This window comes from Palaemon carinicauda, chromosome 41 (assembly GCF_036898095.1).
Source record: "Palaemon carinicauda isolate YSFRI2023 chromosome 41, ASM3689809v2, whole genome shotgun sequence".
Taxonomy (NCBI): domain Eukaryota; kingdom Metazoa; phylum Arthropoda; class Malacostraca; order Decapoda; family Palaemonidae; genus Palaemon; species Palaemon carinicauda.
Window position 1 is genome coordinate 48778765 of NC_090765.1, and position 16363 is coordinate 48795127.

At 38.0% G+C, this 16363-nt stretch overlaps 1 protein-coding gene across 1 annotated transcript in view; it reads left to right on the forward strand.

Moving 5' to 3' along the window:
* Positions 1-16363, forward strand: part of LOC137632612 (uncharacterized) — a 45074-nt gene that overhangs the window by 13244 nt on the left and 15467 nt on the right. Inside the window, exons 3-7 of the mRNA XM_068364661.1 lie at positions 858-1318; positions 9569-9786; positions 10996-11091; positions 11602-11727; positions 14280-14405. Coding sequence (XP_068220762.1) covers positions 858-1318; positions 9569-9786; positions 10996-11091; positions 11602-11727; positions 14280-14405 — 1027 coding nt within the window. The remainder of the gene's footprint in view (positions 1-857; positions 1319-9568; positions 9787-10995; positions 11092-11601; positions 11728-14279; positions 14406-16363) is intronic.

Below are 16363 nucleotides of genomic sequence, written 5' to 3' on the forward strand. Positions count from 1 at the left end.
TTAAAACTAATTACACATACAAAACCTAATACTGTACAGTACTCTATACAATGTAATATTAATATTCACTACATATCTCAACTCATATCAAACATCTAAAGCATATTCTTTTAGGATTTGCTGATAGTATTTCATTAGGGTTGTGATAGGCTGTTGGAAACATCCCTGCCTGACAATGTGTTGGATGAGAGTTCGAGGCCCGCTCAAACTCGATAGCTTCTAGTAGTGTTAGCAACCTCACCATCCTTGTGAGCAAGATGTAGGGTTTGGGGGAGCTTATAGGTCTACCTGCTGAGTCATCAATAGACATTGCCCATGGGTTTGAGTGTTGATCATATGTATATATGGGTAGTCTTTTAGACATTGTTCTGTCCCTTGCCCCTGCCATTCATGAGCAACCTTTGAAATATATGAATGTATGTGAATGATATACTGTACTTTGTTTGTGTGCATCATTGTATAAGGTTTCAACTATCATCATTTATCTCATTTGCTATGATGGCTCTGAATTGCTTTCCTGTCATCAGCATTGATCATATGGCCTGAAATCTATACATTTGTTCCTTTGGCTCTCTGTCCTACCAAACAGTAGCTTTCTCACTTAGACAGTTATCTGTCTCTATGGGAATTGCCTCTTCCCACCCCCCTCTCTCCCTTGCAGCTGATCCAGACAAAACCAACCATATCCAAGTACATGGCAACTTGAGGATTTCTTCCTCTGAAAGTTTGCTCAGGTTCACATAGGCTAATGTTAGTCATGTGTTTGTATTGAACAAATTATCTTTTTTAATAAATTGTATATTTGGTCATTATTTTTATTCAAACACCATTTTAAAATTATGCTCTTTATTTTACAGCAAAGGCTTTCCTGATTTCCCCATAAATGTGCCTGATAATGTAGAGAAGGGTTTTAGCTCAAGTCCACAAAATCGCAATGAAAACAATGTGAATACCATCCCAGGTTATGTAAAAACTGATGGAAATGAAAAGGAAAGTGATGACCAGTTTATTGAAAATGCTGATCACAGTAGGAATGATGATGATGAAACAGAGAGTCAAGAGGAGGAAGAAGAGGGAACAGAGGTGGAATCAGTTGACGAGGAATCTGACAGTAACTCAGATGACGATGAGGAACTTGAGGACGATGACAATGGGAGCAACCGCCATGATATGAAAGATGAAGTGGGAAGTAGAAGCGGTAGTGAGTCGAGTAGTAATCGCACTAGCCTTTTGACTGGATCAGACCTACCTCAAGATTCACCTAAAGAAGCCATCTCAACTGATGAATCTGCCAAGAGTTCCAAAGGTTCTCTGAGTGGTGAGTAACAACTAATTTTTTTTTACATTGCAATATATGTAGATTTTTTAAGAACAAAATTTATTATTTTAATGTATCTTGCCGGAAAATTCATATTGTTATCATCTGGAAAACCAGAGCTTCTCGATCTCAAAAAATGGTAAATAACCAGTTTGCTCTAACTGTCACATCAGTGGATCTCTATGACGGTTCTCCATATAGAAGTACAGCTTAGAGCTTGAGCTCGTTTCTTGAGATTGAAGAGTTTAAGAATATGTGCTCTTGACTGCTCCAACCATTGTGGACTTAAATTAAATCTCCATTGTTAGGAGTGTGGAATGTTTTACTGTATGTACATTAGTGTAGAATAGCACGGGTGTCTCCAAATTTCCTTGAGTTTGCTGAAAAAGCTTGCAGGGTTTATTTTGAACTTCCAGTAAATATGCATTTTAAATATTTAACTTAGCCGGTGAATATATAGCTGCAACTCTGTTGCTCGACAGACAAACTGTACAGAAAAAACTCGCCAGCGATCGCTATACAAGTTGCGGGTGTGCCCAACAGCGCCATCTATCGACCAGATACCAAGCTCAATGTAAACAAAGACTCAATTTTCTCTCTGTCGACGTGTCGACAAGACGTACTTTACTCGCTGTTGCTAAACTGGAGTTTTTCACATCATATTGGTGAAGTACTATATTCTGGTTTTGAGCTTTCGCAATGCAGGTGTTTTATCTTCATCTTAAATCTTGAACTCGTTTTGGATAGATTTAATTATGGTGACAAAGAGAGTATGGACTTTCTTTCACTTTTAAATGGCCGACCCTTCCCTTAGACGGAAGTGTGTTTAGGCTTTTAGTAATTATCTTATCACGTTATAAATTAATTATAGATTTTCCTCTATATATTTTATATCTCTCCGCCTTTAGGCCTCTTCGATTAACTTTCCATTTATTATAAACATATAAAAATAAATTTTAATGTTTTGTTTATATGCGACCTTTCCTGAGAGTAGGCGGTCCTAACTTGGAAACCGAAGTTAAACAACGTTGAGCCCTTTGCAATCGTAAATAGCTTTTAAAGAGCTAATGATTTAAAACCTTTTAAATGAATATTTTTAATAAATATTTTATGAAAGAATTTCTTTGAATAGTCTTCGTACTGTTTTCAAAGATGAACTAACGTTTAGTTTATTTATACTACGCAGTTTGCGCTCTATCGTTACGATAGAGAGAGAGAGTATCACGGTTTCACTTTGCAGAAAGAGTAAATCGATTCTGACGTTTTGTTCATTATTCTTTCAAAGCTTAAAGGAACTTTTTAATTGAAATCCTTTCAGTTTTTTCCTTTGGTCAAATAACATGTTTTTTTGACGAAATGTAATTGGGCTCTTCTCTTAGGTGCGATTTCAAGAGAGAAAGAGAGAGAGAGATAGAGACGGAGGGAGAGAGAGGAGAGAAAACGTTCCGTTCAAGCGGGTAACGTTGTTCTCGAGTTACTCTCGTCCCTAGTCTCTGTACGGGGAGGAAGGATAAAACGTTTTTAGTTTTTTATTCTCGTCCCCAGGCTATGTGCGGTGAGAGATTGAAAACGTAGTTTATATGAACTAGTGTTTAGTCTCTTTCCCAGCCACTGAATTTTTTTTTTTTTTTTTTATCTTAAAATATGTTTTCTGTTTTTTGCTGGTATTAATGAGCTTGCATTATACGACTGATTTCGCAATTACTACCTTTTAATGAAGGGTAGAATTGCGTGTTTCAGGTAGAAATCAGTAAAAGTTTCGATTTCAGTGAAATAAGTGCAAAACAGAAAATCGAAGTGATAAAGTGATATGCGCAAAGTGTTACAGTGTTGCGTCCGAGGGTTCGTCTGTTCGTGCCTGTCGTTCACCTAGTCCGGGACCTCTTGCAAGCTCCCAAACAGGGGAGAAGTAATGTCGAACGACTTATGGGTTCGAGAGGCCTTGATCAACGAACAGACGTTTCCCTCTATTTGTATCGGGTGTATCTTACCAAGATCTCCCCTACCATAAGACGAGAGAGACGTTTTTTCTCCTCGTCATCCGAAGGCTTTTCGCATAAGAAACCTGTCACAAGGTTTCGAAGCCCTTAAGCGAAAGTCAGTCCTTTCAGGACAGGTCCAGCGTCCTGGCTACAGCCATTAGGACAGCTCTGACCCTATGCAGTCATCGGATAACTGCTCGCCGCCTAACAAAAGCGTAACACAGACTCCGAGAGTCTTTTTTGGTTGGCAAAGTGTTGCGGTCACAGACATTACCCTCGTCTCTTACCACAACCATTTCCGTTGATCCTTAATGGGTTGTACGGCAAGACATGCAGAATATGCTTGCCTCCTTTATGGAAGACTATTCTGCCGATTAGTCCGTTGAGTCTAGCCGTTTATCTCATCGATATCCTGGCTTTCAGCCAACCTAACGTTCCTTTGTGCTTCCTGTTGACGTTGGCGTAGCTAAGTCACGTCAGTCAGGTTGTTTAAAACCACACTCGATGCGGTCTCGTGTGGATTTTCAGCCGCATTTGGACGTTAGGCCACTTGCTGATGCTCCTGTTGACGTTCAAGACGTTCGCTAACAATCGGAGTTGACTTGTTTTGACGCTGTGCGTCAACCTCCGCATTCTAGAGTTGTTTTGACTGCTCAGTCTAGGCAGTCAAAGCAGTCTCGAGTGGACGCTGTGCGTCCTCACGCACCTGTTGTGGTTGACAGTTCAGTTGTTGACAGTTCACAGACTGTCAAGCAGTTACATGACGTTGCGTCCTGGTCCGCTACTAATGCACCAGTGAGTGTGGACTCTGCTTGTAAAGCATTGCCACCACAGTAGGTCTCTCCCTTGCTTGAGACTCAGCTTTTATCGGACAAGGTTCCTGTAGATGAGGAAGTTGCTGTTCCCCCTCCTACTGATATTACCTTGAGGACTCTGTCAGATGGAGAGGAGCCTAAAGCTGCTTAGCCCTCTATGGACTTTAATTAAATCATGATGATTTTTTTTAAGGATCTTTGTCCGGATCTTTTTGTAACTGCTGCTCCTCGTTCGCCTAAACGTCAGAGCTTACACTAGGCCTAGCTACTTCGAAGCCGTTGTTTTTAAGCTAGTGCTCTCTCGCTCTCCTAGAGAGCTTTACGTTTGCTAGGCGACTGGTTTATCACCAGGAGGAGTTTGGGGGATACAGCCTTTGCTTTCCCTTCTTTTAAACTGGCTTATAGAGCGAGAGTCTGATACGACACGAGAGAAGTTCTCGGCTTGGGAGTTCATGCCTCTGCCCAGATAGACTTTTCAAATCTCGTACACTCTCCCTGGCGCCTGGCCAGGAGACGCTCCAAGTTTTTTACAGGTCAACTTCACAGCTGTTTTCGAGCCTTTGAAGTTTTGCTGTACAATTATATCATGCATAAACAAGGCTTTCAGGGATGGAAAGCGGTACCGCCTCAGTCGCTAACCCCGTCTGTTGCCGCACCTGCTCCCGTAGACCCTAAATGGGCTTTGCTGCAAGACATGCAGTCCAAGCTTGCGTCCTTGATAGAGGACTTTAATGCGGAGAAGGTTGCTGCCGAACCTTCTGGCCAACAACCTTCCAACCGGTCGGTTGTGCGTCCTGTTGACGCTGAGGTAACCTTCTCGCGTCTGCCAGTTGAGGTGGTTCCTCCCCCGATGCGACCCAGTGTGGGTTGCCAGCCGCACGTTGACGTTAAGCGACGCTCGGAGGTGGTTGTTGACGTTCAGGACGTTCAACAACCAGCAGAGGTGACTTGTTTTGACGCAGTGCGTCAACCTCAGCAACCCAGTATGGTGTTGACTGCACAACCCAGACGGTCTAGACAGTCTCGGGTGGACGCTGTGCTTCCTCGCGCACCCATGGTTGTTGACAGTTCACAGACTGTGCAGCAGTTCCATGATGTTGCGTCCGGCTCCGTCACGCATGCACCAGTGCGACCGGACTCAGCGAGCCAGACGTTGCCCACTCCGTTGCCGTTTCCTCATCAGTTTTCGGATGAGGAACTATCTGATGAGGACGTTGCTGAACAACAAGACGATCAGCCCCCAGAATAGATCAAGCCCTGCTATCCATCCAGAAGATGCTGAAGAAGGAACACTGCTCAGTCAGGCTGTGGATGAGTCTGGTAGGGACGCTGTCATCCGTGGAACATTTTGTGTCACTAGGAAGACTACACCTCCGTCCTCTTCAATACCATCTAGCTTTTCACTGGAAAAAGGACAAGACGCTAGAAGCGGTCTCGATCCCGATTTCCGAAAAGATAAAGTCTTGTCTGACTTGGTGGAAGGACAATATCAACCTAAGAGAGGGTCTTCCCCTGGCTGTTCAGACTCCCAACCACGTTCTCTTCTCGGACGCATCGGACGTGGGCTGGGGCGCGACACTAGACGGTCGGGAATGCTCAGGACTGTGGAACTCGAGTCAGAGGAGCATGCATATCAACTGCAAGGAGCTGTTGGCAGTACATCTGGCCTTGAAAAGCTTCAAGTCTCTCCTTCGAGGCAAAGTGGTGGAAGTAAACTCAGACAACACCGCGGCCTTGGTGTACATCTCCAAACAAGGAGGTACCCACTCACTGACGTTGTACGAGATCGCAAGGGACCTGCTCATCTGGTCAAAAGGTCAAGACATCTCCCTAGTAACGAGGTTCATCCTAGGCAACTTGAATGTAATAGCAGATTGTCTCAGTCGGAAAGGGCAAGTAATTCCAACAGAATGGACCCTCCACAAGGATGTGTGCAAGAGACTTTGGGCCACTTGGGGCCAACCAACCATAGATCTCTTTGCAACCTCGCTGACCAAGAGGCTTCCAATCTATTGCTCCCCAGTCCCGGACCCAGCAGCAATACATATAGATGCCTTCCTCCTAGATTGGTCACATCTGGATCTCTACGCATTCCCACCGTTCAAGATTGTCAACAAGGTACTGCAGAAGTTCGCCTCTCACGAAGGGACAAGGTTGACGTTAGTTGCTCCCCTCTGGCCCGCGAGAGAATGGTTCACCGAGGTACTTCGATGGCTAGTAGACGTTCCCAGAAGTCTTACTCTAAGGGTGGACCTTCTACGTCAGCCTCACGTAAAGAAGGTACACCAAAGCCTCCTCGCTCTTCGTCTGACTGCCTTCAGACTATCGAAAGACTCTCGAAAGCTAGAGGCTTTTCGAAGGAGGCAGCCAGTGCGATTGCTAGAGCAAGGAGAGCATCCACCATTAGAGTCTACCAATCGAAGTGGGAAGTCTTCCGAGACTGGTGCAAGTCAGTTTCTGTATCCTCGACCAGTACCTCTGTAGCTCAAATAGCTGATTTTCTCTTATACCAGAGAAAAGGACGATCCCTTTCAGCTCCCACTATCAAGGGCTACAGAAGCATGTTGGCATCAGTCTTCCGGCATAGAGGCTTAGATCTTTCCAACAGTAAAGATCTTCAAGACCTCCTTAAGTCTTTTGAGACCACCAAGGAGCGTCGTTTGGCTACCCCTGTTGGAATTTAGACGTGGTACTAAGATTCCTCATGTCAGACAGGTTTGAGCCGCTACAATCAGCCTCCCTGAAAGATCTCACTCTAAAAACTCTTTTCCTGGTATGCTTAGCCTCAGCTAAAAGAGTCAGTGAGATTCATGCCTTCAGCAAGAACATCGGATTTTCGTCAGAAAAAGCCACCTGTTCGCTACAACTTGGTTTTCTAGCCAAAAATGTGCTGCCTTCTCGGCCTTGGCCTAAATCTTTCGATATTCCCAGCTTATCGGAGATTGTAGGCAATGAACTAGAAAGAGTCTTATGCCCTGTGAGAGCTCTTAAGTTCTATTTAAAGCGTACCAAACCTTTACGAGGCCAATCTGAAGCTTTATGGTGTTCAGTTAAGAAACCATCTTTGCCTATGTCAAAGAATGCTTTATCATACTTTATCAGACTGTTAATACGAGAAGCTCATTCACATCTGAGTGAGGAAGACCGAGCTTTGCTTAAGGTGAAGACGCACGAAGTTAGAGCTGTCGCAACTTCCGTGGCCTTTAAGCAAAATAGATCTCTGCGAAGTATAATGGACGCAACCTATTGGAGAAGCAAGTCAGTGTTCGCGTCTTTTTATCTAAAGGATGTCCAGTCTCTTTACGAGGACTGCTACACACTGGGACCATTCGTAGCAGCGAGTGCAGTAGTGGGTGAGGGCTCAACCACTACAATTCCCTAATTCCAGATCCTTTTAATCTTTCTCTTGAAATGTTTTAATGTTGTTTTTATGGGTTGTCCGGAAGGCTAAGAAGCCTTTCGCATCCTGGTTGATTTGGCGGGTGGTCAAAGTCATTTCTTGAGAGCGCCTAGATTAGGGGTTTGATGAGGTCCTGTTGTATGGGTTGCAACCCTTGATACTCCAGCTCCTAGGGGTCGATCAGCATCCTAAGAGGATCGCGAGGCTCCGTAAGGAAGACGTACTTATAAGGCAGAGTAATCGTTCAAGTCGACTTCCTTACCAGGTACCTATTTATTTTGTTTTTGTTGTTTTGATAACTTCTAAAATGAAATAAAAAACTCTTAGCTCATAAAATGTAAACATATATTACTGGTCTCTACCCACCATCCTGGGTGTGAATCAGCTATATATTCACCGGCTAAGTTAAATATTTAAAAATGATATTTTAATTATAAAATAAATTTTTGAATATACTTACCCGGTGAATATATAAATTAAATGACCCTCCCTTCCTCCCCAATAGAGACGCAGTGGGACGAGGAGAAAATTGAGTCTTTGTTTACATTGAGCTTGGTATCTGGTCGATAGATGGCGCTGTTGGGCACACCCGCAACTTGTATAGCGATCGCTGGCGAGTTTTTTCTGTACAGTTTGTCTGTCGAGCAACAGAGTTGCAGCTATATATTCACCAGGTAAGTATATTCAAAAATTTATTTTATAATTAAAATATCATTTTGCATGCCTTAAACCTTGGGCAATTTTCAATAAAACTGGTAGACAATCTTTGAGAGACAGATCTATAATTTATTTTTGTATTTCAGTACTACATTCTGTTTCCAATTTATTGTGATAGTCTTCCTCTCAACTCATTTTACATGCTTTTCTCAGAATTATATAATTAAGTCACATGGCTTACCGAAATTTCAAAGGGTTTTTGTCTTAATAGTGTAACATTATTGGGTAGTTTATTGAAGTTTTATTTCTGTAATTTTGTTATCCCAAAGGAGAAGTTTTTTTATTACTCATAGTTAGCAGTGATATCTATTATTGAATTGGGTATTATCTGCTCATTCTGAACCCTTAGTTTACTTTATGAATTAAATTAAGAGCATTTTTTCACTTAGTATCCGAGGGATTACTGTATTGATTATTTCTATACTTACCTGAGGCTCATATGCCACTCCTCCTCACCAAAGACTAGTAATGTCAAGAAGATGATGAACCTGTTTCAATATCAAGACTGAAATAACCGTTATTGTTTGCTGTACCCAAGCACTCCTGTAGCTATTTACCACCATATAAACTAAATTCTTATCTATAAACGCAAAACTATTACAGTGAAAGGAAATGGGATTTTTAAACAAATTTTTGGATTTACATTGAGATTTAACCAGAATTGAGAAGGAAGCAATGAGAACCTCAGGTAAGTGTAGAAATAATTAATTGTATTATTAATTTGTTTTATAGATTTCTAATGTACATTTGGGTGAGAGTTGTAAAGTTTGTAGTACATATTTCAGTGAACGTGATCCCAAAGGAAGTACTTACCTTATACCAAGACGTATACTGTTTCACTGTGAATTTTACACATTTACTTTTTAAGCTATTTATCTGATAGAGTTTTAGAAATGATAGTTAAGTTCTTTTATACATTAATATTGTTTCCTTGTACAACAATTGAGGCCAGTTGAGATATCTAATACATAATAAAAATTCTAAAGTTTTCTGTTAGTTATATTAAGAAATGATGATTCTTTAAAACTATGTGGAAATTACATTTATCATTTTCCCACTATTTGACCAAGCCTATAAAAATGGAATATAACACAAAATCTATTTAATGATAGTTTTAAAGTCATGCTAGGATTTTTTCCAGGACTGTAATGTGAGATTTGGTATCTTAGATTAATTTTTAATGATAAGTTTTAGTGGTCTCATATATACTGTATGTCTACTTTTATGTTCATGGTATTATTGTTGCTAATTATAAATGTGCCTATATTACTCAGGAATTTTTATTTTAGTGTCAAGAAATTTTGTTGCTATATAAATCATTCCCTTTTTCAAATAGAATCTCGTTGGGTAGTAGAAGAGTACCTGTTACCTCCACAGCAGAAGTTGAAGCTTGCTTTGTATCGTGGTAGAAAACTGCTTGCAGCTAAGGAGGCTGATAGTGCTGTCCGAGAATTTGTCCGTGCGCAAGCCCTTGCCAGAATTGTCCATGGAGATCAGCATTGGCGATACTGTCGTTGTAAAATCTTTCTTGCCCAAGCATATTTATATCTCAAGGTATGGAAAGTAGCTTCTATTAAAATCATTTATTTTATATTTATTTCTCACCCTACACAATCCTCTACATCTTTAGAAATTTTATTGGCTGAAATTCTGTTATTATATAGACAGTATTTAAGATTTCATTTTTTTTAAAGAGAAGTAAAGCTAATTCCCTTGCTTTTATTGATACTTTTTACTCATCTTTTTTTTTTAAGCCAGTTGTCTTGATATATGTGCCTTACTACTGTATATTAATTCCTAAAGATGTTCAGAGCAACTGAGGTAATTCCCCTGGTAATACTGTAATGCACTTTTTTTTGTGTATGAAAAGTTATATTTGATATTAATGTAAATACATGTACAGTTCACATAGTATTGAAAGCAAATGCAAATGTATGTTTATATACAGTACATGTACATATTACAGTACAGTGGTACCTCGGTTTAAGAGTTTAATTAATTCTGGGAGTGAGCTTGCAAACCAAAATGCTCATCAACGATAACGAAAGTTTCATCCTCTTGTTCAGTCTTTACTGCTGAGCTGTATGCAATGATTCTCACAGTCCGACATATTTTTAAGAATGGTAATCAAAATAGCTTTTATACAAATTTTACGGATTCCAATAATGTTTTACTCTCAATTAAACAAATTATGCCATCCCATCATCTAGCACAAGCGATGCAGGACTGCATCCATCAGACATGTCATCAATCATTTACCGCAGAGATCATCACCAAAAATGCTACTGTCTCCTTTATTTTGGTCTTATGTTATATGACTGTTAGGAAGGAAATATTCAGTATAGAGACTTTTGTATGTCTGCGAATATATGAGATTACAGTATATAGCTTTTGATAGGTTTTTAACTTGTGTTTGCTGAAGTAGATTTTTATTGTTAACAGCTTTTGTTTTGATAGCACAAGTTTGTTCCATCTAGTCATTGAACCAATATCAATAGATATGAAAGTTAATGAAGTTGTGTCTACTAAGCTAAATACAATTAAAAATTTCCTGCTATTATATCAAATGTTAATATGAAAAATTTGTACATTTTCAAGACTTAGTTTATGTTTAATACCTTTTTATGAATTCAAATTTGATAGCAATGTTAGGATTAGTGTCATACAGTGTATTTAGGTAATGAAAGCATATTTTCATATTTTCCCTGAAAGTTTTGAATTATCAGTGAATTCAAAGAATAATACCCTTTCTGTTTCATACAGGAATTTGCACCTCAAGGAGAAACACAGTCAAGAGAAGCTCTGGAAACTATCAATCTACATTTTTCTACACCATTGGCTCCTTCTAGGAAACCACAGGTTTGAAATTGATTGATTATTGTATCTGTTTATATGTTTATATATATACAGTATATATATCTATATATATTTCCTAGCTATACAAACCGGAAACTTATAAATGGGTTTATTCTGTTGCTGCTTGTCTACAACCAGAATTAAGGAAATTATGGTATTCCGGTAATATTGTATGGTTGCCAGCATCCCACCCATGCAGAATTCAGCAGGGCTTGCATCACTTGCTCATGGCCAAGACTTGAGGGGTGAATGAGGCAGGACGTTTGATTAAATGACTCACAAAATATTTTTTAAAATATGTAGTTTGTTTTACATGGAATACAAACCCTCGTTATATATAGAATAAGACAATGTCAATTGGCTCAAATGATTATACTGTTTGTTTATATATATATATATATATATATATATATATATATATATATATATATATATATATATATATATATATATAGATAGATAGATAGATAGATAGTTAGAGTGTATTTGATATTTCTGTATTTATTTTTTTAGGTTCACCACACTTTATTATGGGGCTATCTTATTTGCGGGGAAGCCCGAACAATATTGGGACAGCTTGTTGGAGCCCAGGAATCCTTAACCCTCGCATTGCATCATACTCAAATATATTCTAAAATGGTCAGTATATGTTAAAGCTTCCTTTGTTTTTTCTATTTTTTCAGTAAATGAAGTTAAGATAAATTTATACTAATAAGTAATATACATTTTTATTTTGGTGCATTAGAATTAGGATAATCTTGGTTTAATGTTTGGCATTGAATTATTTGCTGTCTGTCAAATCTTTTGTTTTATTTTACTTCATTGAAACTTTTGTACAGCAGATTAGCCAAAATGAGTGTATTTAGTAGGAACTGAATCATTGCCATATGTTTTACCTCATCAGATTCTTTTTTTTTTTTTTTTAGTAGCAAGTCAAAATGTTACTGTGTAGTCTATTGCAAATTATTTTTTTCTGTTTTCTCTAGCTTTTATTATTCCTTCATAAAAAAGCGGCAGTATTGTATTCTATCAAAGATAGGGCTTTTAGATTAGCTAGGAGCTCAAGGTGATTGATGAGTAGGATCCTGTTCCACTTTCCAGATAACAGGGGGTTTGGGACTGGAGACTTAAGCCTAACACCTGAGTGGAGTGCTTGGTTGCTCCACCACTCTAGTATGTATTTGATCTAGGTTCACAAACAGAAGAATAAAAACTTTCTTTAGAGCCTAACATGGCTTTAGGTGGAACTGCAGTGTCCCCATCTTTGTTAGGCATGTGACACAAACTTTTCTAGGGTGACAGAAATTCTAGGGGACTCAACCCTGTGTAGCTATTCATGGTTGATTTACTGAAATCCTTTATGATCTTGGAGAAAGAGTCCACTTTCATCTTTGATGGAAAACTGGGGAAAGGAACTAGTACAATCATTTTCCCCAAATAAAAAAAGACAATTTTTTTCAGTAGTGAAGTGAGCATAGCCTTCATTTAAGTACTGGAAAATCCAGTTTTAATGCCTGTAGCTATTTAGAATGTATCTGAAAGATATATTAAGAATATTTAGTCCACATCTTGAACATCCTCCCCAGATAAAGTTGCCATCACAACCTCTTGTTGCTGCTCCTATACCACTCCATTAGCTCCTTAATCATCAGCTGCTCACTATATTCATCAATAATATCATTGATGTCATTCTTGTCCACTTCTAACTCCATTGTTTTATTATTGCTCTTGTTACTAGCCAAGCTGGTAGGAAAAACAGCAAAATGCCACAAGCCCACGATTCAAGATGGAAAGTAGCCTAGTGAGAAAAGTAAATAAGGTAATAGCAAATAAACTATATAGAAGTAATGAATAAAGAATATAAAATATTTGAAGATCAGTAAAAACATAAAAATAGGGCACCCATATATAAACTGATAAACAAGACTTGAGTCAACCTGTTCAACAAAAAAGAATTTACTAAAAGTTTGCACTTCTGATATTTCACCATATCAACTGCCCGGTTAGAAAGATCCTTCCATAATCTGATCATGGATGGAATAAAATTCTAGAATACTGTAGTATTGAGCCTTATGATGGAGAAGGCATGAATATTTACATTTTATCCAGGACAAACCTTTAAGAGATATACTGGGGGAGAAATGTAATGCCCTGAACTTGAAAATATTTATACAGAATATTGGCTTATATCATGAGCTTTAAATAATTTTATTAATTTATTTCTTTAATACTTTTAATCCCTCCTTATTTTGTATTTAGATATTATTATATGAAAGTTGTGTGATTGGTTTTAGAAGTTAAAATGATACCAAATGTAAATGTGAGAGTATGGGTATGGTTGATTTATTTGCATTATACAGCGCTGAATGGCCTTTGATGTCTCAGTGCTTGGTTTAAGGCCTAAATTTTATATTCAATTCAATTCAATTCAGACAATGTTACAGCTGTATTGCACCTAGTATTAGAGGCTCATATGACATGTCACTAAACATTTCACAAAAAGGTTGCTCATTTGTGCTTGGTCCAGAAACGGAAGGAAGGATATATTACTGTCTCCTACGACCGTTCTTCTATCGGAATCCAGTTGCTTAGGTATGAATCAGTTTTGCGGAATGGCGAAGATTTTAGGATTAACAACTTCTTTTTATTTGTTAACACCATAATTGGTAGAATTGCCTTGAATAATCTCGGTTATAAATATGACGGGAAGACCCACATAATAGACAACATATACCTGTATTATTAGTTTTGTCTTGGCTTGAATTAATCATGTAATAATGGTACCAAGACTTAGAGAGTGAGAGTGTAGTATACTACCTAGAATTTGGCCATAGCATGTTTGGTGTATATTATGGATGTACTATAGGAGTGTATGATATACTGTACATAATAGTGTTTTGAGACTGCTTTGTGGAACACTGTGAGCTAATATCTTCTTGCTAGGCACTTGACAGTTGATCATTGTTCATATATTTAAAAAAAATATTGATAACAATTTTAGAAATCCTCAAATTGTTTTATGGTTACAGAATCATAGAAATATGTCTTGAGTACCTGATATTATTATTGACTATTGTTCCTTAATGTGTTGATATCTTGATTATAAAATAAAAATTTGCATGTTTTCTGTGTTATTAAAAAAAACATTACTTTGGTCATCAACTTATACAACTTATTCATATCTTTATTAGGTATCAAAAAGAAAGAAGAGGTTAACACCATCACTGACAATGGATCGGGCTTTGGACTTGCAAGTGAAAGTTCTCTGTGCTCAAGCTATTCTTTACAAGAAGAGGAGAAAATTCACTAAAGCAAAAGTAATGTCTTGGTAATCTTTCCATAACTTGTGACCAAAGTAACAATTAATAAGAAAATTTTTATCATGAAAGAATTATTTTATACAGTCTAGCAGTACCTTAGTTTATGAGTTCAATTAATTCCAGGCACGAGCTAAAAAGGTTTGTATTCTGAAACAATTTTTCCCATAGAAAATCAAAGATTTACTCAATGCATTCCACATACATGAATACACATATATTGTATACTCAAGTGTAAAGGTTTGTAATGGAATTTAAACAAATTATAACCCTAACATCGAATGTGAATGTAAGTTAATAATTCACAATTAAAAAAATGTTCACAAATTAACACACTTTACCATGATGGAGAATCTCCTTTTAGTACCATTTCTGTTAAAATATTTGGAGGTCTCTTTTGAACGATGTTCACTATCACTGCTGTAACCAAATCACTTCATTTATGCTTTATGGACATTTTGACATTTCTTTTTTCATACTTACATTCAATTTTGGTAAGGAACTTATCTAGAGATGACTGCATTTGCCTTTTCTTTAAAATGGCATGAAAATGGAGTAATAATCACATGAACTCTGCGTGTGTGGTATATGGGCACCGTTGGACTGATTTCATGCTGGTCTCATCAGTACTTTTCCATAAAAAATATGCATACGGAGGGAAATTTTTGGTCGCAGGTGAACACAATGCTTGTAAACTGATTTGAATTTTCATGCTCATGTACCAATTTCCTTGCATTCAGTTATTTGTTAACCAAGTACCAAGATGCTACTTGTATTATTTGAATATGTCACTAAGCCAAATATTCTATGCTTAATAGTTTGTTCATAGGGTTTTACTCCTTTGAAGCTCATGATACTTATCATTACGATAAAATATCTAAGGGTTAATTTTTGGTTGCTACTTGTCTCAGAATCATGAGAATCTTGCACATTTGGGTCACTATGGGTTTTAAGATTATTTAGACTTTATCATGACCTACCTAAAAGCCTGCAGACATTGGTAATAACAACTTTTTTCTTTAGTCCACTTAATAAAGGTAGAGCCAAGACTTATGTTAGGAAAATGGTTCTCACAATGTCCTTTTTTCATCTCTAATTTTTATTCATTGAATTGAAGGCAATTCATCTGTCTCTTCTCTCTGTTAACTTAGAGAAAATGTCCCTTCTTACTTGCTTGATTGTTTGCCTAGCCTTATGCTAGGCATGGGCTCCTGCATTGACATCCTCAGTAATGTTGTAACACTTATCAGACTATGCTTTCCAACTTTTATTTTGTAGAAGTTATTAGGCCTTGGATTGCTTGGTTTTATAGCTATTACTCTTAGTTGTCAAGCTTTGTAATCTTTATCTTCTTACATTTACCTTTACACCTATAATGTCCCACTTCACTCTTCCAATGTATAATGATTTCCTCCTTTATATCTTGTTATTACGGTAGTTGTAACATTTTCCTCTTGCATTTTATCCCTTTCAATGTTTTATTTTAGATGTATTTTTTGGATTAAGCTGCAGTATGGTCCCCAAGGATTTTCCTGTTAAGGTTAGAACGTGGAATCTAATACGGCATAATATACCAAAGAAATATTGTCTTCCCTTCCCTAGTGCTTGTGTTATCAACAGGCAAAGCACTGACTCATTGTGTATGAGGGAGATCTGTAGGTTCAACCTGTCAAAGCACCTACAATGCCGGATTCATCTGCCTTTTGGATCATACAAAGCCTGATATCTAGTGTAGAATTTAATCTTGGCAAAGTTCTGAAATGCCTCAAGGAAATGCTTGCTCAGTAGCTTTGAAAGGGCTCTGCCTGTATTTGACAACCCAACAGGGGTAACTCGGGCTATCAGAGAGGACAAGGTAAACTGTGAAAAAAGGTCTGATCTTTAAATTCTTCTGTATTAGTTTTTGGAAATGGGGTAAATCCATCAACTAGATGATACCTTCCCACCGGGAATCAAGC